The sequence below is a fragment of the Lichenostomus cassidix genome, chromosome 1Aa (genome assembly GCF_008360975.1).
Source record: "Lichenostomus cassidix isolate B80296 chromosome 1Aa, HeHo_3.0, whole genome shotgun sequence".
Lineage (NCBI taxonomy): Eukaryota > Metazoa > Chordata > Aves > Passeriformes > Meliphagidae > Lichenostomus > Lichenostomus cassidix.
In genome coordinates, this window is record NC_139480.1 from 19,065,472 (window position 1) to 19,090,528 (window position 25,057).

Sequence of the window (25,057 nt, forward strand, 5' to 3'; positions counted from 1 at the left end):
TGCTGCAGGCTGTGATGCAGCACATATAGCCTCCTTTGATGCTGTGTGGTCCAGCTTTTGCCCGGAGTGTTAATGCATGCACCATTCCCTGTTCCAGAGAAGGACAGCAGAGTCTGGCCAGCATTAGGCTGTGGCTGAAAGCTGGCCTCTGCATGTTTGGCAAGTACTCTGCTCTTAGGCAGCTTCACCAGGTGTGGCCAACCCCGCAGGTGCTTTAAAAAGACACTATCTGGAAGGACTTTCTAATGGCAGCGCTTAAATCCTGACGTGCCCGCAGATCCAAGACCTTCAGGGCCCGCCCGTGTGAGGGTTTCCCTTCACCGCCACCCGCTCTGCTCCTGAGCCGCGGGAGCTTCGGCGTGCCGGGTCTGAGCAGCCCTGTTGGCGCTGCGGGAAGCAGAGGGCAGGAAACCCGCGCCCGCGCTGCCTGCCCGCCTGTCCCCGCCGCCCCACGCTCCCTCAGGAACCTCTCCGGGGCCGGCGCTGCCCGCCGCGCTCCCTGCCGCCCGGCGCATGCGCGGGGCCGCCGCCGCGCGGTGGCTCGTGCGGGGCCGCGGGGCCGGGGCCGCCGACGTGTTGCGCTCGGAGCCCCGCATGGGCTGTGCCGCACCGGCTGCTGCGGCCGCGCCGCTCCCGGCCGCCCTGCTGCGGCCGCGCCCGGCTCCGCAGGCTCCAGCTGTTCGCTGGGATGCCTTAAAGGACCTCTGCGCTCCCGCAGTTCATTCCGGGCTGCTGTCGCCTCCGCCTCCTGCCCACGGCTGCTGCGAGCCCCTTCTTGAACTGCTCCGCACGTTACCGCTGCTCGGTGCAGGCGGGCACTTCCATGCGAGCGCCAGCCGCCCGCTGCTGTAACCAGCATCAGCACATCATCCACCTCCCGCTCCGAGCCCGGAGCGATTTCATTACTTGTGGCGGTGCGGGGACCTTTTTTCGGCAGGAAGGTCCAGTGTAAGTTTATTTTCAGCTTCCGCTCTTCTGTACCGGCCATCGGTTTTGTTCGCCATCCCCCGGGAGCCGAGGGAACCGAAGTTGCCAGGTAAATGTCCCCTTCCTTGTCTGCAGCGCTTCGGGAGGCGGCTCCGGTCTGCCTGGTTGCATGGCTGCTGCGCCGCTGTTGTACAGCACGGGTTGCGGAGCGGAGGCAGCGTTTAATGGCACAGCTGTCACTGGGCATCTCGTGTCGCCGCCCGCCTCTCGTGATATGGCTCCGCACGGCTGCGGGGAGCGGGAGGCTGCCGTGCGCCGCACAGCTGCTGCCGCTGCCGCCGGGGTCGCGGCCGCCCTGCCCGCTCGCACCGCGCTGCCCGGGGCGGCGGGAGGGCTGCGCGCCGGGCCGGCGGGGCCGGGGAGCGCACGGTGCCGCTGCGGCAGCACGGCCGCGGCCCCGCCGTCACCGCTGTCGGTGTTGTCCCCGCAGGCCGGACGGGCGCCGCCCGTCCCCGGGGAAGCCCGGCGGCGTGAGGCCGCCCGCCGCCGCTGCTTATGCAACACATCATCGATAACCACCCCGACATGGCCACGGCGCTGCTGGCGGGCGAGAAGCTGAAGGAGCTCATCCTGCCGGGGCAGCAGGATGACAAGGCGGGCGCGCTGGCGGCTCTGCTCCTCCAGCTGAAGCTGGAGCTGCCCTTCGACCGCGTGGTCACCATCGGGACCGTCCTCATCCCCATCCTCCTCGTCACCCTCGTCTTCACCAAGAACTTTGCCGGTAAGGGCGGCAGGATGGGCAGGGCCGTATCCCAGTGCTTGCTAAACCGCTGGTGCTGAGCTATGTCAGCCAGCCCTCGCCTTGGCAGGTGGGGACAGTGGCAGGGTGGCAGCAGCCGCTGCGTAAGAGCCACCTGTGCTCAGGAGGCGGCCACTGTCCCTTGCCATGGCAGGCAGGGCAGTGGTGTTGCCATCCTGGCTGCTTCCTAACGGTGGCAGCTGCTCGCCTTGGCTGGTGGGCGAGCGCTGGGGAGGGGTCCCCAGCCACCCGTCTTGGTGAGCGGCCCCGGGTCACTGACCTGCGGGCAGCAGTGGTGTGGGGAGGTGTCCATTGCCCAGCAGCAGTTGAGAGCTGGCGTGGGTGACACAGCGGGTTAATGCTTCTTCAGGTGGATCCTGGAGAGGTCCTGCGCTGGACCCTGGCTGATGTCAAGCCTGATGTCCTGATGTTATTTCAGGCATCTACAGCATGAGTGTTAACTGGCCTACCAAGGGAGAGGCAGATGCTTTCACGGAGACTGGTACTATTTATGGGGCCACATGCAGTGTGCTTTGCCATGTTGTGGCAGTGGCCAACCTCTTGCATAAGCCGGTAACAATTTAAAACACCTGGTTTGAGTGCCGATCGCCACCAGTCTCAGAAGGTCAAGTTTTGCTGAGCCTTGAAAATTACTGATCCACTAAACTGTTCCAATACCTTTTGGGCCACTGATGCATATGTAAACTTTGTTTTGCTTTGTGGATTATGGGTTTGATGAGTGTAGCTCCAGTGCATGGCTGCTTTTTATGTCCCTTGAAGCTCCATACTTAAGATCCTTGGGAAATTATTTGCGTTTTAATATACAGAACTGACCTAGCAGTCTGTAGCTTGTGAGGTTGGTGAGAATTGGCTGTATGCAACCAGTTTAAGCATATCAAAATCAGGCTCTTGCTTTGCATGCTGCTTTGGAATTGACTTCCAACACTTTATATCCTTAATACTTGTTTTCATTATGAGATATAATTAAATCAGCTAGAAGAATAACTGCTTGCAAATGGAGTATGGAGATTTTTCTTAATTGTAGTTAAAAGTTTTTCAATCTACCTAGGTTTTTTAAAAAATACAGTTATGTAGCTCAAGATCTCCAGCCACAGTTAATAAGAACCTCATCTTTTGGATGGTCTTCTGGAGGTATCTTGGAGAAACCATGTTTACAGGGCATGTGAAAACTGAGTCTTCATAGCTACTCAAAGACAGGTTTCAAGGTCACCTTTGAGAATCCTCTGTGAAATGCAAAAGTTTGGTGACCCCTTCCTCTGTAGAGAACTAAGCTAATAAAAAGGCCATCCTACAGCAGGTCACGAGAGTGCATATTTGCCTGCATACTTTCACAGTGTTTGAAATGTACAGATTTGAACCTCAATTGGCCTAAAGACAGCCTTGGATGCAGGCAAGGTTATGCCCCCTTCATGTGTGTTCCTTGACATAGTGCAAGATTCCTGGCAGAAGCCCTTTGATGACTCACTGCTTGGTCAAACAGCAGTAACTTGCTCCATAGGAACAAGTCACCTGAAACTACAGATTGTGGAGGAAGTATGAAGTCTGAGACTCAGATTTATGCAGTGGATGTCCCTCCGCAAAGCTAAACTGTGGTCCACACACATGGAAGAAAGAAGGCCTATTGAATTTGCTCGCGTCTGCCTATATTTCTGCTGTTGAGTTTATTTTGCGCTGTGGAAGACTATTCTCTAGGCTAACAGTTGTGTTCCAGATTTGTTTTTCAGAAGGACTAAAAGCAATATCACTTATGTCTACTTATTGGCTGTGTGCACTGGTTTGATCCAGTAAGATATAGAGCAGTAGCCTGTTGTGTCCTGCCAGGACAAAACTTACCAGATAACACAGAAAACACCATTATGTCGCTGGGAAAATGTGGGATAACATTCTTCTCTCATATGATGTCATGTTTGTTCAGATGGTCAGCAGTTAGAAAAATAATATGAGAAAAAGGAAAAAATTACGGACATGAGAATGTAATAGAAAATCTCTAATGATCTAACGAAACTAAATAGATACTTTTTTAGGGTTGAGCCGAAGCATTCAGGGTTAGTGAATTCAATTCTGCTTCCACAGAGTTCTAGAGCAAAACTTACACTAATTTTAATGTGATCTTAATCAGATGTTGCTCTTGTCACAAAATAGTATTTACTCGAACTTCTTTACTAAGTCATGCTTGTCCTGCTAATAATTGGTTAGCTGGATACATGCTTACTACAGATTCTACAGTTTGTGTTGTTTCACCCATACACTGTTACCAATCTGGAAAAAAATCTGACTTTATTTGTCTTGGATACTGCTCCTTCTGGGCAATTTAAATAACAGCTATGCACGTACAAACTTTGGTGATGAAATTGATTAAGGTGCCTACAGCCTCTTGGTTGTGAATGTCACAGTAGCTTCCCAAACTTTGCTTTGAGCCCTTGTGTGCTTATCTGTATTATCTTATAATGCTTACCATTATTCCTCATTCTGTTCATGATCTTCACAGGGCAAGCCATGTGAAGATACCATCATGCCAGTGACTGAAAACAACCCCCTTCTCTGGGGGCTATACCATCATGCCAGTGACTGAAAACACCCCCCTTCTCTGGGGTCTATACCATGTTATTTAATCAGTATTGGTAAAGCTTTTGGAGCAGTGGTGTGTGCGCTCGAGACATAAGAGTGTTGTTGTCTAAAAGCAGTGGTGTCTCACAAAATGTCTTTGCTGAGGATTGGAAGAACACACATGATCAGGGGGTAGAGAAGATAAGAGCCTCTTGTATCACTGGTTGATCTTTGAGTTTGTGTGTGTGCAAAGTGTAGCTCAAAGTGCAGTCAAGACCAACTGTACAGTCTGTCCAACAAGTGCAGTGAGAATTGCTTGGCTGAGCAGGGTGGGTGTCCTTCCCTGGGGGTGTGCAGAAGGCACCCCATCATCGTGGGAAGCCTGGGAGGCCCCAGGCAGCCCTAAGTCTTCTGGGGCCAGAGGCTGCAGGGAAGCACGTGTGAAAGCAGAGTTCAGCCCTACAACAGAGGACAAAGCAAGAGTGTGGTGTTTATTTAAAAATTAGTGATTGACAACCTTAAAAATCATTATGTCTGTAGTATAATATATTGTATCCTGTATTTTGCCTGTGGCTGAAGATAAAGTTGTTTAGTTAATTATGTTGTTTTAGTGCCATGGGCAAAGTCATTGTTTACATGTGCTCTTCATATAAGTGATTTTTTTACCCTTGAATTGGAGTATTCTGATCTTTACATCTCTTTTGAGAAATTAAATGACAAATGACTGTTTTAGTAGCATAAGAGGCAAGACCTAATTGTTTAGCAGTTACTGTGCCAATATTCTGAATAAATCACAATTCATGTGAACTTAATGTGTTACAAAAGACTTTACATTAGGTACTGTGCTTTTCTTCTATTACATCTATCAAAAAATCATAGAACAGTTTGGATTGGAAGGTACTTTAAAGGTTATCTAGTCCAACTCCTCGCCACGGACATAGATGCCTTCTGTTAGACCAGGCTGCTCAAAGCCCTGTCCAGCCTGGCCTTGAGCAGTCCCATCTGGGACATACACAACTTCTCTGGGCAATCTGTTTCAGTGTCCCACCACCCTCACAGTAAAGAATTTCTTCCTTGTGTCTAAAGCTACCCTTTTCCAGTTTAAAACCATTGTCCTGCAGTACAGGCCCTGCTAAAAAGTTTGTCCCCATCATTCTTAAAAGCCCCCTTTTAGTACTGACAGGCCTCAGTAAGGTCTTCCTGGAATCTTCTCTTTTCCATGCTGGACAGCCACAACTCTCTCAGCCTGTTATAGGAAGTTCTCCATCCCTCTTGTGATTTTCATGGTCCTCCTCTGGTCTCACTTGGGCAGATCTTTCCAGTGCAGAGGGTCCCAGAGCTGGATGCAGGTGGGGTCCCATGAAAATAGAGTAGAAGGCTCTTGACCTGCTGGCCATGCTCCACATATGCAGCCCTGAATATTTAGTGTCCTTGCAGTCTGACTCGGAGTGAAAAAAGGGGCTGTCATCCTTGCTGTGCTTTTGCCCTATAAATGAGTCTGTAATGTAGCTAAAATGTATTGGGAGACAAGATTTTGTTTCCATACTTCACTACTAGATAGCAATGCATTTGGGATGAAATTGAGCTCTCTGCAGAAGGAAGGCAAAGGGCAGGCACACTACTAGGATGTGCTCCTGAGAGTTAAATTCATGCTGCAAAGGAGGTGGTAAGAGTTTGACCATTGATTTCAATGGGGACAAGAGTTCACTCTGATGGCTGAATTAAGATGATTTTTGCACTGGCCCCCACTTCCTAAACCTTTTTCACAGAAGGAAAGTCAGTCATGTAGCTAACTTCCTACACTGTCATTTCTGAGTCTTCTGATTCTCCTTTGTTTTTCAAGCAAACCAGGGTGATTCCAGAAAGGACACCCCTAGAAAGTAAATTAAAATAAATCCATGAGCCTTATTTATACTGAGCGTAAGATCATCATGAAGTCATTTAGGAGCGATATTGAGCTACCCAACACAAAGAAAGCTCACATGAGCACTCACAAAAGAAGAATGAATATTGTTTCCCTTTCTAAAACTTACCCATGAACAGGCTTTGTATAAAAGCAACATATCCTCTATTATTCTATTAGAAGCCAGTATATGTTGACCTTGAGGATAATAAGGAAAGTTTTTGAGGCATTCTTCTCTCACCTAAATGGATGGAATCTGTATTTAACTATGAGTTTCCTGGTTTCCTGGAGTCACAGGGCTCTTGGCCCTGGTGACCCTGACTACAGAAGGCAGCATAGGCTAAAGGAAACCTCTCCTATAGCAGTGTCCTTGTTGAGATAATAATGCATGCAGTTGGTGGTCCCAAGGGAACTTTGGTTTGCTCCATTTTTGTTTGGAAATTACTCCTTTAAAGATAACAACTAAATTTTTTATTTAAATATGAGAGCAAATGTGTTTGAAATTCTGTCAGAACAGTGGCATAACCCCCATCACACCCTATAGGCATCTTCTGGAGCACTCATGCAGATGTATATGCAGTGCTTTGCAGAGGTCCATGCTTGTATTTGACTCTGTGTAGGTTAGTAACAGTTAGTTATTCCTGTGCAAACTAGAGGTAAAATACAACTAGTATGAATGGAGAGTTCAGATTTGATAGTACTGCGCTGTCCTAGTGCGTGAATAGGTGACTATATCAGGTACTGCCTGATGGTAAAGCAAATTCTAATCTGTAAGTATAGGTTGTCACTTTTGTCTTTTATTTTAGCTGCATTGAAGCCTACTGAATTGTTGCCTTTCCTACGATAAAGGTTTTGGGGTTATTTTTATTGAAAGTGTTTCCTTGTTATACTAAGTCAGCCTTAGGTTAATATTTAGTGAAAGAAATGGTAAAACACCAAACTGTTAATTAAATGTTTGAAGGTAAGGATTTAAGTTATGTAGTCTTAGTCCAGCTATAGTCTGTGTTGGTTTTCAGAAGTGGTTTTTAGTTAAAATGTTTCAGCATCTCCTGTCAAGGCATGGTCAGTCTGGAGTGGTATGAATCAAAATAAACAGGATTAGTCCATCAGTACACTGCCTTTCCATTTTCACTTCCTTTCCAAAATGCACAGAATGTGGAGTATTAGACTGCAACATTCACTGCCAGTTTGAAGTGGGTCTGTTTGATGTGCCATGTTTTTCATCCTTCACTCTCCCTGTTTTTGCATTGGTACTAGTACACACAAGCCACAGCCACAAGTAGGATGCTGCTGGATCAGCAAGTGCTGTATCCTGTCCTTCAGGACTGGAAATGGTGCTACTGGCAGTGGGTGGCAGCCTTTTGTAGTGGAGTGTCTCATGGCATTTGCTGAACTTCCAGGACACTGTTCTATAACCCAGTAGACCAGGAGACACTTGGCTTTCATGATGTGCTGCTTCATTTGTTTGTATCGCTTAGTGTTTTTAGTGAGTGGTTTAAATATCCCAGTTCAGTGTTGTGCTGGGTTCAGAAGGAACCCCATCAATAATGTCTGTGGGAAGTTCTCTCTGTAAGGGACCAGAGAGTGGTGGGGCCCAAAGCAGATTATGTTTTGTTATCTCCACTATATTGAAATATTTTGGTTTCCAAACTGATGTTGTCAAGGTATTGCTAAGTCACATCCCTCTTCTACAGTGCCTCATGCTTTCTATTCAGGGAATTATTCTTTCCATATTGCAGTCATGTTTGCTTTTCCCACCGAAGCTGTTAAATGCCAGTACTTTATTAAAATAAAGCAAAGCATACATCCAGTTGATTTTTATACTTTAGTCAAAAGCCAAGCTTTGGCACTGGTTTCCTTGCTAGGTATTTAAAACAGTGCCTACAAAATACTGTATTTCTGTGTCTCTTAGCAGTTACATAGCTCAGTGCTCTACCATCCTTCTGCTTGAAAATTTTCATGAGAAAGCAATGGAAGGAAACAGTAAGTTTAATGACTGAAGTGTCAGTTCAAGGTTTTATGTTTTATTTTCTGATTTATAATCATTTGCATAAGCAATGCTTACATTACTGTGTAATACAGTATATCCATGAGTTCAATGTCTTTTTTGCTTCTCACCCTACAGTATTTTTGCAATAGTATATGTCAGATTTCTGTATGAGATGGAGGGTTTTTTGTATTTCTGGTCAACTTTTCTAATTTGTATTTCCGTTTCAAATTGTGGTAGGATATTTACAAGTGCTTACTTAGATGACTTTCCTAATAGATGTCTTTTGATCTAACTTCCCATTTTTTCTCTCCAACTGCACTTAAAGAGAGTGAAGATGGCATTTTCCCAAGTGACTATTGTTAGTGCTAAGAGTACAGGGGACCAGATTGTTTAGTGTGTGACAAACTGATGGCACCAGTGCAGAAAGGGTTTCTGAGATGATATTAGCAGAGAAAAGAGAATTTAAGGACCGTCACAGTACCACTTAAGTGCTTTCTTAGCACTTGGTTTAAAAAGGACTAAAATGATACAAGCACCCAGGCTGGCTGCAGTTCGGCTGCTGGCTGTTCACATTGCTGATGGAGTTCTTCCTGAAGCATAAGGTCAGTTTACACATATACAAATACAAGGTGTGCCCAAGATACACTAGCTGGGCCTCTGTGAGTTTTGATCATTTAAAGATTTTCAGTTACACAAGTGGGTGGTAAATAGAAAGGTATTCTTGAGGAAATGCATGAGCCATACATGTATTATCACTTCACTGCAGTTCCTAGCGACTGCAGATATTTTTCTGTCATAAATTCCGTTTCTCAGATTTCATCAACACACATACATCATCTTTTTTTATATGTCTTTAATGACCCTGTTTGCATTAATAGCCCCTTTATTTTTTCCAAGTGTCATATGTGGAACAAGGTCCAAAATGTGGATGAATTTTAGCTTGCTACATGTTTTCAGATAACCAACAGATCTGAACAGATGGTCAAAAATATTTTTGTTTAAGAGCTACTTAATTTATTCACCTTTGTCAAGACAAAACCTTTTGAATAAATAAGAGTATGATCAAGACTGTTTTTCAAAGCTACCCTGAAGTATTTGAGGCTCTTTGTTGTCTCTAAACTAGGTAGAAGTCATGATATAGAGGAAATTTCAGCTTGTGTGGTTTCTTAGAGCTATAAAAGTCTTCAGGAATAATCTACATCATCACTGAGTTCCTTGAGTTCTCTCAGTATTAAAAATAGCTGCAGTGGACACACTCAGTACGTTTACATGTTTAATTACAAAAGCTGAATAATTCTACAGTAGACTGGCATGATTCTTGTAGATTCCTTTTTTTTTGTCACATGATACAGGATTTATTGTAAGAAAAACGTTGAAATTGGCACATATTTACATCATCAGGGATTTTGTCCCAGACATGTATTATACTCTTGCATTTGAATGGAGAAATGCAGCTGTTCATTATGATAGCAAGCTTTGGGGATTGTTTGCTTTCCTTTCGTGGCACTGAGCCTGTCATGCAGACTCGAAGTTCCTGGAGTAGTGCTTCAGCCAGGTGCTGAGATGTGTGGTGTGGTTTTTGCAGCATAGAGCTCAGTGATTATTTGTGGAGCATTTTAGTTTTATGATGAAGTAATCACAGTTTGAGGTTGAGATACCTTATCTTGTGTGAGATCCACGTTTTCTTCAGGAGGTCAGGTGGCCTCCACTCTGGAACTGGGAGAACCCCGGGGAACCTCGGGTGGCAGATTCTCCTGTCTCTGCTGTGATGAATCAAAACAGTTCTGATACTTCACAAAACCCAATTCCTCTACACATGGTGGAACCAATTTTCCAAAAGCAGTAGACCAGCCATCTCTGCCCTCTAAACACTATGTTATTAAAATAATATTATTACCTAATGAGCTAACTGCTGGTCTTTTTCAATATGAACTTTTCTGGGTGCTGTGTTTATGCCAAGGGGTACTTAATACAAGGCATCTTTTTAATTTCTAGTCATTAAATAACAATAATGCAATAGAACAAACCTGCTGTTTCCTGTTGCTTACTGTGGTTGTATTTTGTACTCGACCCTTGATTTAAGAAGCCACCATTGTTTATGGATCATTGGTTTCACAAGATTTTCATGATGCATTTCATTTCAGCATTTATTCTTGCAGTTTACTTCAGATATTACTGCAATCCACATTATTATACTGTCTGGGTGCACATAATTGCTCTGGGCTTCCATATCTAGAGGGCAATTTTTGACCTTTGCAAAACGTTGAAACATTATTTTCATACCTTACTACTCCTGTGCAGAAGATCTGTACATCACCAAAATACCAGTCACCTCCTCATGTAAGCACTAAATTTAGAAGTAAATGTTATTCAGATCTCTTTTGTAGGACTGTCTGCATGGCTGAATTTCATTAATTATATTTTGATTAATACATCCCTTTAAACTCAGATCTAACCTTCCCTCAAATCTTGGCATCAATAGTCCAGTCATTATAAATAAGCTCTCTTTTCAGTGACTTTACCACTGTGCTGCATGGCCACCACATGGTGGACAGCAGCTCATTATTGAGGAAACATTCCTCTATAGGAGCAGCCTAAGGGATTTCATGTGTTTCTGCTCCTTCTGCATAGCAGTGGCTATTTCCAACATATCCAACAAGTAGGAGTAGCTATCTTTTTCTCCTGACTAACCTGGGCAGGCATACAAAGCCTTAAGCCTCAGACTGCGGGTAAGGGTGAGCATACCAGCTACTTTTAAAAGATCCAGTGTCTATTATGTACAGGGAATATGGTTCTGTAAATTTATATGTACACTGAGAAAGTGCATTGTTAATTCATTGATTCTACAGATCTAAAATTTATGCAGTTCAAGCTGCAGTCCTGCGAGGCAAAAAGATTCAGATTGAAAATACAGGGAAACCTGCTGCTGCCTTTGCACTGCAGTTACCCTTGTGGGTGACCCATTACCTATCAGTCTTTGAAATTGCTTATCTACATCTCACTCATTATGACTAATTCTTATAGAGTATAGGCCAGTAAATCCTAATAGCAGCAGTGGTTTCCTATCTCATTTCTTTAGGGACTTTCTTTTCAAGATTTTTTTCTTAAACAGGACAAGTGGTTTCAGAGATTGGGCAAAAAAGGCTATACCTTACCTTGCTGATCATGGAGAAATTTGTACCTTAGGAAGACTTCATGGGCATGGAACCTGTATTCAGATTTGGAAAGAATATTCTCTAAGAAAGGTAAGGGTATTGTCTTTTTATTTCAATAAAAGTAGTAATTCTTAATAATTAGCTTGCTAAGTTAAGGCTTAGTTTGATGGATGTTTTCTCATACTTATGAGTAAACTCAGTGAGTTAAATAGGACTGTATGGCTACAGTTGATACACAAAAGTAATTTCAGAGATCCATCCTTATACTATACTAATTTCTAACCTTTAAATATCCTTTAAATAAAGTAGTTGAAATAAACTAGTAAAGTGAATTTTTCCTTTTGCTGTCAGTTAATTTGGGTATTAGCTAACATTTGTTAAAATCACATTCAAAGCAGAGTTACATATTCCTTGTGGACTGTGTGACTGGGATGGAAGAAATGTATACTGTTTAGATAACATTTTACTTTATTTGACTATGTTTTCAACCTTAGTTACATGCATGGTTTTTACTCTTTTTTTTCAGAGAGAAGAGGATCCAGGACATTTCTTCTTTTCCATTTAAAAATTGCTGAAAAAGTACTAAATAAATTATTTCTGTTTCTAAAAATAAATGGTTTGCTACCTGCTTTCTTGTGCAATCGTTTTAGTACCCAAGATGAATGAGGCGTATATGTCAGATTGCTTACATGTATGTGCCACAATGCAGTATGATAAGGAATATTCTTGTTAAATACTGGCGTTTACTGCTGAATTCAGGGAGTTTCTAATTTATTTTGCCTGTTAGAAATGTGTGTACTGGGCGGTGACAGGCAGAGATATTCAGAGATTCTACCTAAACATTAACTTTCTCCTTAGAGATAAGGGGAGGTGACTGCACAAGGAGTGCTTCAGAGATCTTGACTGGATTTCCAGCTTTTCATAGGCTGGGCACAGGTGTGAGGATGATTTAACCGCTCTCTTCAAGAGGGCAGAATGCCAGTTGCTAGGAGGCACTAGGCTGGGGTGAGTCTGTAGTATATTTAACTCAGCAAGTATACTCATCAATATACTTGAGTGATACTTAGCTTGGGTCTTCAGCATGAGGGTTTAGGCACTTGTGCAGGGGCTGGGAGATCCAGCCTGTTCAGCAGTACCTAATTGCCCATTCTGCTGCCTAAACCCAGTAGTCTGTAGACACTCTGGATGTTTACTAGATCCTTGAAGAAGTCTTTGCACAAGAGGCGTACTTATGTTTGCCGTGGTGTAGCAAGCACAAGAATTTTTTTTTCTTCATTTTTGAATTGTATTTTCTGAAAACTGTTTCATTTTTTCTGTCTGATGTTAGAAAATTTTACTGCTTCTTCTGCATTACTGCACTGGAATGCTAAAACCATGCATTTCAGTGGGAAGATTAATGAGGTGTGATTTCTTTTTCTAGAGTAAATTCTAAAAGGTTACAGGAGGCATATGCAACTTGTTATCAGGGCTTATACTTTGCTTTGGGCAAATATACTTTATACCACTGGGAATGCAGTAGGTATTAAAAGTCATTTGTCCTGTTATGTAGGAGCATATACTGTTTATTACTAGTATTTTCTTTTCTTTGTAATGCCTACCAGAGCACTCTAAATGTGTTGTCCACTTTTACTTAAATAACCTTTGTTCATAATAATATTTTAGAAGCTTTATAACTACAGCATCAGTTCTTTGAAGAGAGATGCATGTGCTAGATTTTATGCACTGTGAGGAACCACACTGATTTAAGGAAGTGCCCAATGCATGCAGTTGCTTAAGTCTTTTCAGGAGCAGGTCTGATGTTTTAAAGTGTTGAATGCTGAGAGATTGTCATTGTTGTCTTTATTTTTAAGGGATGAGTGAGTGTGTTAGATGCAATTCACTCGCTTTCCCATGTAGACTTGTAAAATCTTAACTTTGCACAGACAGTGGAGAATGATGCATCTCTGCAATTTCACCATATCTTCTTGACAGTGTCATTTCAGTGTACCATAAATCAGGTCACATTTTTTGCAAAGTGTTTCTTATTACAGATAGGCAAATACACACTCACTCATCATGTTTATGCACACACACTCACCCCACACAGGGTTTCTTTGGTGAACTGTGCTTCTGGTATCTCTTCCTTTGATTGAGATGCAATACTGAGGCCTGAGCTCTTACCACATGTATGTCAGCAATAGCCTTCTAGGGGCATTTTGCTTGATGTGTTCCTTAGTGCAACTGGCCAGTTGGGCATTCCTCAAAAATGAAAAAAATTCTTCCTGCATGGATCAGCCATTCTTGCTGGGCATGACCTAAAGAAGATGAGAATTCACCTTGAGGACAATCAAGCATTGGAATAGGATGCACAGACAGGTTGTGTAGCCTCTGTCTTTGGAGGTTTTCAGACTGCCAAAGCCCTAATCCAGCTGGTCTGAAACCCTGTCTTGACCCTGCTGTGAGTGGGATGCAGGACTCAATAGCTTCCAGTGCTCCTTTCAGCATTTCTATGATTCTGCATTGGGGTATAACTTCAGGAAATGGTGTGGGAATAGCAGTCATCCGATTTTTCCATTGGTAACTCCATTTCCAGATTTGAGATTCATTTTTGTAGTGGGAGGTTTTACAGGAGTTCCAACCCCAAACCTCAGCATTCCAGCCCCTTTCCCAATGAAACCAGAGCCTGGAGTATTATAGCTTCAGTTTGAAATTTAGCAGGAAATTTTTTTTCTAACATATTTTCATGCCTAGCACTTGCAGCCAGAAAAATAGTGTTTAATTCGGGGCCTCTCAAAGAGCACAGTTGAATGTATACTAAAATATATGGAGCTGGGGAATCACTGAAAGGAGGTGGCTGACCTTGGATTGGGAACAGTAGGAGTGGGAGCATGTACCTGCAGGAAGCCCACAAGTGTTTCTCCAAGCCTCTTCTAAAAGCAGCTGACTTGACAGCTCCTAGCTTCAGTACTTTGACTTCACTCCTTCTTTCCATACTGTCTGTTTAGATTCTTTCTAAAGAGTTTTTTGAGCACACCCCCTTCCTTCATCCATCTCCCTACCCTGAGTATCTTCTACAGTCATGCACTTTCATGCCCCTGAGGTGTGACTTCTGTATCACAGTACCACCCACAAGTCACTTCTCTCCATTTAAGTAATACTTAAAAGAAAGGGATGAGATGGTGCAGAATGGAGCATGTGAAAAAACCTAGCTGCCAAGGCATTTTAATTTTTCAAGTGGCATAACACAATCAGTTATATTACATAACTAAGTAATTCTGTGTTGATTATTTCATCTTGATTGCATGTCTGAAAAACGCAGGGAGATCTCTCTGATACATTATCCTAGAGGATAGTTCTGTGGATTTCTAGAAGCTACTTAGGTGCATAATGAGCACAATAAAATGTATTTATGTACAACTGTTGAAAACATCTGGCATATTGAAAAAAGGAAAATGAAGCTTTTTAGCATGCATGTTTATGCTTAAGTCAGTATAAGAAAAAGCATAATATATTACTGTCAAAGACTTTTTTTTTCCAATGTAGTAATTATTAGGAATATAGCTTTCAAGGAGCAGAGACACAGATTATTTTTATGAGCTTTAGACTAGACAACATTGAGAGGATGACTAATCCACTCGGCCATAATAATGCTCCCTAAGCTTTTAAAAAATTTTCTTTACAACACCTTACTTCATTGTATTTTCCTGCACAATTGAACAGTTACACCATACGCAATTAAACTGTGGCATCTCAAGAAAAAGCTACGTTTCGTGGTGGCTAGAATGGTTATATGAAAAAGGACCTTCATAAACTGTTCAAGAATTTTCAGGGTGAAAGAAGAGTATCAGTAGAAATTTTCTATATTTATGAATAAAACGTAAAAGCAAATACATTTTTTATATTGCATGATCCAACATCAGAGCTATGATTTTAACACCACTACAACCTTTTTTTAAACCTATCAGGAGAACGTTGTAAAACAAAAAAATGTATCTGCTGTGCCTTCTTGAAACTGCTTTAAGCAGGGCTCTCACAGCTAAGTGAATTATATATATGAGAACAACTTATTGCTCTGCTGTCCTCATCAGATCTGCATGTTGACATCCAGCTATATGTTACTCCCAGATTTCATAACAAACAGATTAGTTATTGACATGGAGCTTTTCTTTTTCATTAATTAATGATGGACACAGGCTGAAGTAGAGAAGAAACAGTTCCATACCCTACTATAAATGGATCAAACACCTTCAGGGTGTTTGTTAAATCAAGGTTAAATGCTGCCATCACCTGAGAAGTAACATTCACAAAAGCTAGCTGAAACCTGGTGTCGGTCCTGCTTGGCAGCCTCTTGTCAATGTGATGAGTTCTTCATCCAGGAAACAGCTAAATGAGTCTTTCGCTTTGAATCAGTCCAGGAGGGAATTCCTCTCTTCTCCATTGTCTGGACCATTTCCTAGAAGAATCAGCTTCCTAAAAGTCCTGTGCTGAGACTGTAAAGTCAAATATCCCTGTGGGATAACTTTAAAAAAATTTATAGCATTCTCTGACAGTGAATATGGCTCAAAGATAATGCCAAAAGAGGTTGTGGCAACCCCATCCCTGGAAGTGTTCAAGGCAAGGCTGGATGGGGTTTTGAGTGGCCTGGTCTAGTGGAAGGTTTCCCTACCCATGGTAGGGAGGCTGGGACTAGATGATCTTTAAGATACCCTTCCAGCCCAAACCAATCTGTGATTCTATGATTCTGTATTAGAAAATACTGTTAGAATAAAATTGTGTTGGAACCCCACTGCCATTTCAGTTATCAGAAGTCCCATGGACTCCACAGAGGATTGGTTTTCATCTGGAGGGTCTTGGGATTTACATGTCTTACAATGAAAATCATGCCAATTTTACAGATACGCAAAGAAAATTCTAGACTAATATCAACAAGGTACAAAACATTGAATAAGAATGGGACACCATGCTCAGCTGGCCAGATAAATTAGAGATCTTTTAAAGCTTCACAGGCAATAGGGTCAGATAAAAACATGTTTAACAGAGGAAAAGAGAACAAATTCCTGTAATTTGACGTTTGCTTTCCCTACTGGTTGGGACAGCCTCATTCTGTTGCCTGTAATGCAGCTGGTCAGTCCAAACTGGAGTTGCAAAGCTGTTCAGACATTTTTCACCAAAGCAGTGGCAATGGACAGAATGCCAAGTTAGTCTCCCACTGATCTGTCCAACGTAAACATAAATAAGACATTTTCTTTTGTTTCTTCTTTTTTAATTTATAAAAGAAAAATATATTGCATTGTTGTTGTGTATATATACAATTTTGGCAAAAGTCACCCTAGCTTTTGGGTCTCAGTGAAGAGAACTGACAGAACTGTTCAGTTTATTTGATAGAAGCAATTGATGCATGAATCCAAAAATAATCCTTATGGATGATTTGTAGGAATAATTGCTGCTGTTTTCCCAAGTATTTGTGATGTTGAGACCTTGGAGAAATGAACCCATGTATGCCACAGGAAACTTGGTTTCATACTGGAAAGTTCTACTGGACCTAGGAACACCCAATTCAAAACATTTCTGCTTATGAGAAGCATAGCATGCTGCTTTGCCTTTTTTTTTCCTCATGGGAACATTTTTACATAGGAATCTGTTTGATGTCCTGGGAAATTCTACAATAAGTGTTTGATAGTAGGAGATTAATTTTTTTAATGCATCCCTTCATGGGTAGGGTTGGGAGGGCATGTAATTACCAAGACCAAGGGAGTCAGTGAGCATTTTTCTTGTAACATATCTGTAAATACACAAAAATAGTCTAAATGGGAGTGCTTTAAGCTCTCCTCTGAGACTGAAGTTAGATCATTTTAAAATAGTCTTCAAAAGCTAAATTAAAGAATTTGCAGGGCTTACTCACTTTACATGCTGTCTTGAGTAGCAGCATTTATTCTGTCAACTCTGTTTAAGTTGGTGGTATTTTTAGAAAAGAGTCCTCACTGAATCACTTAAAAAAAAAAAAAACACACACTTTTTGTGCAGTTCTAAACATGTAGATCTCTCTAGGTCACAGAAGAGGTTTATACCTCCACACCAAAGAACTAAGTTTTTATTTGCTCACATGTAAAAAGTAACTGGTCAAGTAAGGAGTCATTTGTTAAGCCAGAAAGATAAGGGGGTGTGTTTGCCTATTCATTTTTAATATTCTATTTATTGTTATCAGTATGATACTATTTGTTTTCATTTCTATTATTAAGAGAAAAGTGTCATCATGCTCTTCAGTGAGCTGTTCTTGTTCTAAATTGTACTCTACATTCAGAGCTGGAGCAGGCTTGGTGCTTCTTGAGCGATTCTCAAGTCAAGAGAACATGCCTCCTCCTATGGATCTCATTTTGGGAAGCTTTTTAAGGGTATACCAGAACACTGTAAAATATATTTTCTTTGTTCTCCATGTCAAAACATGAAAACATGGTCTTCCTCTTTGAATAGGGTGTCTTCATAATGGTCATTGTTCTTTGGGAAATTAATGCTGCTTTTTCTGTCTTCATGTACTGCTTTCATATTATGTTCTGTATAAGAACATAATTTATCTACCGGGTCAGTAAAAGTCCTGTTATCTCAACATCCTGATGACGATGGTAAAATACAAATATTTAGCAAGGAGTGCCAAAATAGACAAGTATATGGTGTAATTTCCTTTGACAAACCTTTCCACCCTCCAGCAGAATATGATTTAACCATTTCCTGAGAGAAAAATGGCATCACTGTGTATTTAATAATCCTTGCTATACTTTTTCTTCTATTACTTTGACTGATTTCTTTTTTGATCCCCAGTATTTGTTTCTTCCATAATACTGTCTGATGGCAAATTGCATTTAATTACACATTGTGTTAAAAAAACAGTGTTACCATTTCAAATGTAGACTTTTTCTTAGCGATAAATAGTCAACAGATCAGAGTCTGTCCTGGTCAGTCACACTTTAAGTCAACAATGTTAGCTGAGAGGGATGCAGTTGACTAAACCCTTGTATGTCTTGAGTTTCATTTTTTTCTACCATATCAAATGAGTTTACTTTGTTAATAAGTACTAAAAATATTGCCTTAGGATACATCTAACTTTTTTCTATTTAGAAGAATGTTTAGCTGGGATGAACCTTAAACTTCATGGAATATCCTCAGCTGCTGACTTTGTAGGGAATATCAGGTCTTTTAGCTTTACAGAGTTCAGGTCACAGTTACTTAGGATATTGTTTTCAGAGAGGTAATTAAACCAACATATGTATTTCTTGCTGACATTTCTAACTCAGGTTCATTCTAAAACTTTCAGGTACATAGTTCTCTCTTAGGGCTTGTGAGGATGGGTGCAACCTGAGCAGGCTAATAGATGTGGAGGGCTTAATGGTCATGTAAAGATACAGTAAAATAAAATTGATATAATTTGAAATGTTTATTTTCCAGAGCTTCTTTTGTAGGTTAAATGCACAGCAGTGACTTTTCTCTCTGTTATACAGAGGAGCCTATATACTGTTACACACCACACAACTTCACCCGCGATCAAGCCTTGTATGCCAGAGGATATTGTTGGACAGAATTAAAAGATGCCTTGCCAGGAGTTGATGCCAACCACTGGCCCTCCTTGTTTGAGCATAAGTTCCTACCTTATGCACTGCTGGCTTTTGCTGGGATAATGTACATTCCAGCTCTGGGCTGGGAATTTCTGGCCTCCACTCGACTGACTTCAGAGCTTAATTTTTTGCTTCAAGAGATTGATAACTGCTACCACCGTGCAGCTGAAGGGCGGGCACCAAAAATAGAGAAACAGATTCAGTCCAAAGGCCCAGGGATCACCGAGAGAGAGAAAAGAGAAATCATTGAGAATGCAGAGAAGGAAAAAAGCCCAGAGCAGAACTTGTTTGAGAAATATCTGGAAAGAAGAGGACGAAGTAACTTTTTAGCTAAGCTTTATCTTGCAAGACATCTGTTCATCATCTTTTTAAGCATCATACCAATCACATACTTATCCACCTATTATGCTACACAGAAGCAAAATGAATTTACATGTGCACTAGGTGAGCCTCCAGACAAAACAAGCAGCTCCAAATTGCACATCAGGGTGAACTGTAAACTGCCATCTGTCCAGCTCCAGCGGATTATTGCTGGTGTAGATATCGTTCTCCTGTGCTTCATGAACTTGATAATCCTCATCAACTTGATTCATCTCTTCATATTTCGCAAGTCTAACTTCATATTTGATAAACTGAACAAAGTTGGAATAAAGACCAAGAAACAGTGGCAGAAGTCCCAGTTTTGTGATATCAATATTTTGGCCATGTTTTGTAATGAAAACAGGGACCATATAAAATCATTGAACCGTCTGGATTTTATTACAAATGAAAGTGATCTGATGTACGACAATGTGGTGCGCCAGCTGCTCGCAGCATTGGCCCAGTCCAACCATGATGCCACTCCAACCATGCGTGATTCAGGGATTCAAACCATAGACCCAAGCGTTGATCCGGCAGACATTGATGCCAATGAACAGCTCATCATTAAGAGACCAAGGAAGAAGATGAAATGGATCCCGACTACCAATCCCCTTCCCCAGCCATTCAAGGAGCAGTTAGCCATTATGAAGGTGGAGAACCATAAACCTGATAAACCGAAGCCTGTGCGGAGGAAAACGGCGACAGACAGCCTTATAGCTCCTTTGTTGGAGTCTGCTGCAAAAACCTCACAGCAATCAGCTGCTCATAAGAGCGAGCCAAACGCCATGCCAAGCACAAGCAGTGAAAAAAAGCACACACGGCACTTTTCCTTGGATGTTCATCCATATATACTTAGTAGCAAAAAACCCAAGCCAGAGGTTCAAGCCATCCCCTCGATGCCTACGTCAAAAAGCCAAGAGGGTGGATTTTTAAACCAGGAAGAGAATGTTGTAGTGCATGTTACCTCCTCTCTCAAAGGTACAGTATTCCATAATGCCCATACCACCTCCACAGACCTTAATGTATGTAGAAATCTTAAGGAACTCAGGGTTTATCGGAACTGTTTGACCTACCTTGTTAGATTTGAGGCTAGCTAGTAATCTCAGGGCTTGCAGGCCTCAGAAATAGAGGTTCTCTCTCTTTAACAACTCTGTGGAGGGTAAGGATTATTACAGGTAGAGCTGTACAAAACTGGCTGCAGGCTGTTGGTGTGGGTAACGTTTCAAATGTAAGCAGGATTTCACAACTACAAATGTGGTCATGCCTTGCCAAGGAACTGAGGAGCATTTGGCTTCCATGATACCCTTCCTGCTCCACCAGCACCTGGCACATTTCAAACCTGCCCTGTTTTCTAGTCATATGGAAACTGTCTTGGTAGATGACCAGTACTCTGAGGAGTAATAGCCCCTTAGGAGTGTGTGGGAGACTGCTCTTAGGGGTTGGCATATGTTTGTCACCTAGAAAATCAAAACCCAGCTCATTGACATTGTTCTTCACGCACACTTTAAATTGCCCTGTGTCTCACATGGACCAGAGGATGGATGGTCTGAAGTGTGGGTGCTGGTCAGGGATTCAGGATTTCTGCCCTTCCCTTCCTGTGTGGCCTCACAGGAGATGCTCTTTCTGTGCCTCAGTTTCCTCTGTGTGTCTTGTAAAGCCTGTCCCTTTCTTAACTCAAAGGAGTGTTTCAAATATATCAATAATTTCTAGGTGCTAGAGTGATGAGGAAAGCCATTTGAACATTAAGAAAAGTGATAGATCAGTAGATAAACTGATAGACAGATATCTTCTTGTTTATTTTGTAAGCTACTGACATAAGAAAGAAGCACTATGCAGTTGAAGTTACAGAAAAATCTGTACGTACTTAAAGCAATGGCTCTCATCTCATTACAAGCTAAGACCTCCCTCTGGGCTTCGACAGACTGACATCTACCGTCACCCCACTGCCCAGCAAAGAAGTGATTTGAGGTATAAAAGTTTCTGTCACTTCCAAATCCCTATGCTCCTTAGAGCCCTCCAACTCCCTAATGTGCATGTGAGCTATTCTACAGCATTCCTTATCCAGTCACCCGCTCTGATTTCAACTCCTCGAAACTGCTGGGGTTTTCTGGTCTCAATTATCTTCATCTAAATTCGTGCTTGAATATTTTATGGGCAAAAAATAATTACTGGAGTTTTGGGGCCCTGTGACTCCCCATTCGCATTAAAAATTTTCAACTTTGTTTTTGAGTTAGACCTACATTGCAGTCCATCAGGTAAGGTAGACTTACAATTTCTGGAAAGAGACATCAGTTAATGTCAAATTGCTGAGTTCTTTCTAAAGACAAGTGGCTTACAATGTTTTGTAACCACTAAAAACCACGAGTATTTCCCACTGAAAATATCAATGCCTTTTGTATTCCATCCTGTGGATTTCAGTAGTCATTATGTTTGTCAAAACATTAAATCATAACATTTAAAAAACACCGGCCAGACTGTAGAGGGGAATAAATATACTTTTCAGTTTGTTTTTTTTCTTCATTTTACAAAATTACCATTCACATAAGGAAGCATGAGCATGCCTAAAAAAGAGCAAGATTTACAAACCCCATTTCTTGTTTGTCCTGTTTCCCTGAGCTTACAACCCTGTTGTTTTGAAACAATCCTGTCTGGATTTCTCAAAGGGTCCCAAGAAAATTCAGCTTGGGGTCTACTTCTGATCCCACTGAAATCAGTGGCAAGATTGCCAATGACTTTTACTGGTTCAGGACACTCCTCACTGATGGACTGGAAAGCTGAAAGACTACCTGTCCTTTATCTGGCTGTTTTGTTCTCTTTTAGACACCCCTCATCCTGCAAAAGAGATCCTATACTCATCTGAGACATGCAGAACTGTGCCTGCTGCTGCAGCTTTTGTCACGTGTAACCACAACCATATAGCCACAACTGCTGCTGCCACCAGTATGGCTTTGAACCAGGTCAAGCCAGAGCCGACACCTGCACTGAGCTGCAACCCAGCCCACCCTCTGCTGCACATCAACACGCTGTATGAGGACCATGAGGAGGAGGTTTCAAACATAATGGACAATGGGATTCACTCACCAACTGACGCCGGGGAAATGCTCTCCATCCCTACCCCGAAGCAGATCCGGCTGGCGACGTTTGACGAGCCGATGGCCATCGTGAGCTCAGTGGAGTACTGAAGCCCTGGGTGGCCTCGGGGACAGGCCATGGTCCCCCAGCAACACAACTCACTGCATGAGCATGGAGAGTTTTCTCACAGACTATAGCTTCTGGTAATAACAACAAACGGTTTTTCAGGATCACACCATGAGCACTGTCAGTCATTTGCAAAATAGAATAAAGAAAATCTGGTGGAAATAGACCTTTAACACTAAGACAACCATTAGCTCTAACTCTAAGCTATAGCTTCCTGATTTAAATGGGAATTAGCACAATTTATAAACATTAAGAGTCTGATGGCATGCCACAGCAATTTTAGTGGGTGTTTAAATCCCTTGCATTCAGAATCACTGATTAAAGTTAATATAGAGGTGAGGTGTACTTTTTTAATGGCAGCAGTTAAATAAGAGTTCTTTTCTAAGCAGGGAGGATTTTTTTTTTTTTTATTCAGGATTATGAAGAAGTTATATGCAAGCAAAATTTGTGTTTGTTTGTTTCTTTAGCTCACTGATGTTGGGCTTGATGGAGACTTAGCTGAAAGGGCCTTACTACCACCAGCATTTAAGTGCAAAAAGATTGATACACTCAATCTCTTGCATTTATAAATGAAAATACCTGAAGTATGCCCCGCCCTTTAACATGCTTATATGTTTGATGGAAGATGATTAAATTAAGAGTTTATTTTTTTAAATATATTTTACCATGAAAAAAATTACTTTAATAACTTTTCAAACCAGTTGTTACTTTTAACAAAATGTGTAGAAGAGAGTCATTGTAGCTGCTTATTTTTTCATAGTGTATTTATGAACCAGGTTAGAAACTTTCATGGGTGCTTCACTGATAGGAAAAATCTTATGGAGGTCATTACAAAATACCTTACAAAATATTAAACCAGCAAACCTATTTTCAAATAACACACAGTTAAAGAAGTCTATGAATTCAGTTCTGCAGATTTGGCTAGTCCTTGATTCAGCAAAAATTAAGGCCATGGATGACACTGAAATGACTCATGTCTAAAGCTAAGCACACACTGAAATGGCTTTGCTGGATCTGGGCTCTAGTGCAGGCAGACAATAATCCTGCAGTATGTGCTATCACTGATTCAGTACTTGCCATCCTTGGCTCAAAGCACATCTTCATGCCCATCTTCCTATAATTACGGTATGTGTGATTTAATAGAAAACTCTAGTATAACTAAAACATCTATTAAAAGTGTATCATGCAATAACCATGCTCAGCAAAATTATAGTGAAACAAAAAGTTACTGTGTTAAAATAATATTCCTAGCTGCATTCAGAATTACAGACTGTGTGTATTTGCTTCAAAATTATGTATAATGGTAGAAAAAATATGCAGCACAAATACGGGACTGAAATCTTGAGTTTATTTTTAATTTATTACCTCAGACATGGATATATTATACCAATATTTAGTGAAAATAGCACTGAAAATAAATGCCTATTATTCTGAATATTTTAATGTGTACTACTTCCTAGCTTAGTGTTACGACCCACCTCTAAAGCAGGGTAAGTGAGGTTCTTGTTAATAGATCCCTTGGGGTGGATTAGACTGAAATGATGCTGAGTGACTGGTGTATCTATATGAGGCAAGTTCATTTTAAAACAATTGGGTTGCAATGGAAGGGAGGTATGTAGCCATTTTGGTTCTTTCTATACAATTACAAAAATATGACAAAATATATAAGGAGAAGAAAGAAAGGGAAGGAAAGGACAAGAGTAGATGGGAGGAAAGGTGTCATTGCCCATGGATCCAGCAAGAAGACTTGATTGTTGCAATTTTGATGTCCATGGTTGGAGTCATTATGGCAGGCTTGGTCTGTTGGGGTCAGGACCCACACAGCAAAGATTTTGCCAGCTTAATATACATTCAGATTTATGTGGGCATGCCCCAGTACTTCCCCCTGGGAAGGGTTTGATGGCTTGTGGACCCTTCTAATGACATGACTGCTGCCTTGGCTCTGCTTCTGACTGTGCCAGTTGTGCCTCCTTAGGGAGGAATACCTTCAGGCCTATTGTGAATGCCCATACTTCCCCTGGGAGGGAGTTTTACACTGTCAGCCTTAGTGGGGGAGAGGAAATTGGTGAAATTATGAAATGGTGAAATGATGAAAAGCATTAACCAACCTCCACAGGATATGCTTCTTAACAGCCATTCCCCTTACCCAGAGCAAAAATGCATTAAAAGGTCAATAACAGGTTTTCAGGGAAACAGTAGCAGGGCTCAAGCAAATTCAGTCCATCACACGTAGTTACATACAATTGGGATTTTATGATAAGCAGTATGCAGGACACGTAATTTACAAAATGTAAAGCCACTATTCCCCCTTATGTTACTCAGTTGTGCCCAGCTGCATGTCCTCTTTGGCCTGAGCAGCCCAATACCACAATGGCAGCAAGGCATGGCACAGGCACTGCAGACAGGGCAGAGGGTTGGGGACAGCTGGAGGACCTGACTGTAACACCCTGAGGTCTGGGAGCAGCACGGCATGGAGCTGATGGACATGGCGCTCAGTCCTGCGCTGCTGGGAGATAGGACTGCAAAGGCTCCTGCTGGCTTGTCTCCTTCCAGCCCTGGGGAAAGGCTGAC

At 42.0% G+C, this 25,057-nt stretch overlaps 1 protein-coding gene across 6 annotated transcripts; it reads left to right on the forward strand.

Annotated features, from left to right (window-relative positions):
• The first annotated feature begins 907 nt into the window (after positions 1–907).
• PANX2 (pannexin 2) lies at positions 908–22,593 on the forward strand. 6 transcript variants are annotated; one of them, XR_014846558.1, is made up of 5 exons: positions 908–1,036; positions 1,418–1,708; positions 18,815–20,266; positions 21,095–21,256; positions 22,109–22,246. XR_014846558.1 is itself a non-coding variant. In XM_085041708.1 (4 exons), the coding sequence occupies exons 2-4, from the start codon at positions 1,483–1,485 to the stop codon at positions 22,468–22,470; spliced, it is 2,040 nt and encodes a 679-aa protein (XP_084897834.1). In that variant the 5' UTR covers positions 908–1,036; positions 1,418–1,482; the 3' UTR covers positions 22,471–22,593. The 6 variants fall into 6 exon arrangements, 5 of the variants coding, with proteins under 5 accessions (XP_084897834.1, XP_084897839.1, XP_084897835.1 ...); XM_085041708.1 differs by lacking the exon at positions 21,095–21,256 and having other exon boundaries at positions 22,109–22,593; XM_085041713.1 differs by lacking the exons at positions 1,418–1,708; positions 21,095–21,256 and having other exon boundaries at positions 917–1,036; positions 22,109–22,593.
• The last annotated feature ends 2,464 nt before the right edge of the window (positions 22,594–25,057 follow it).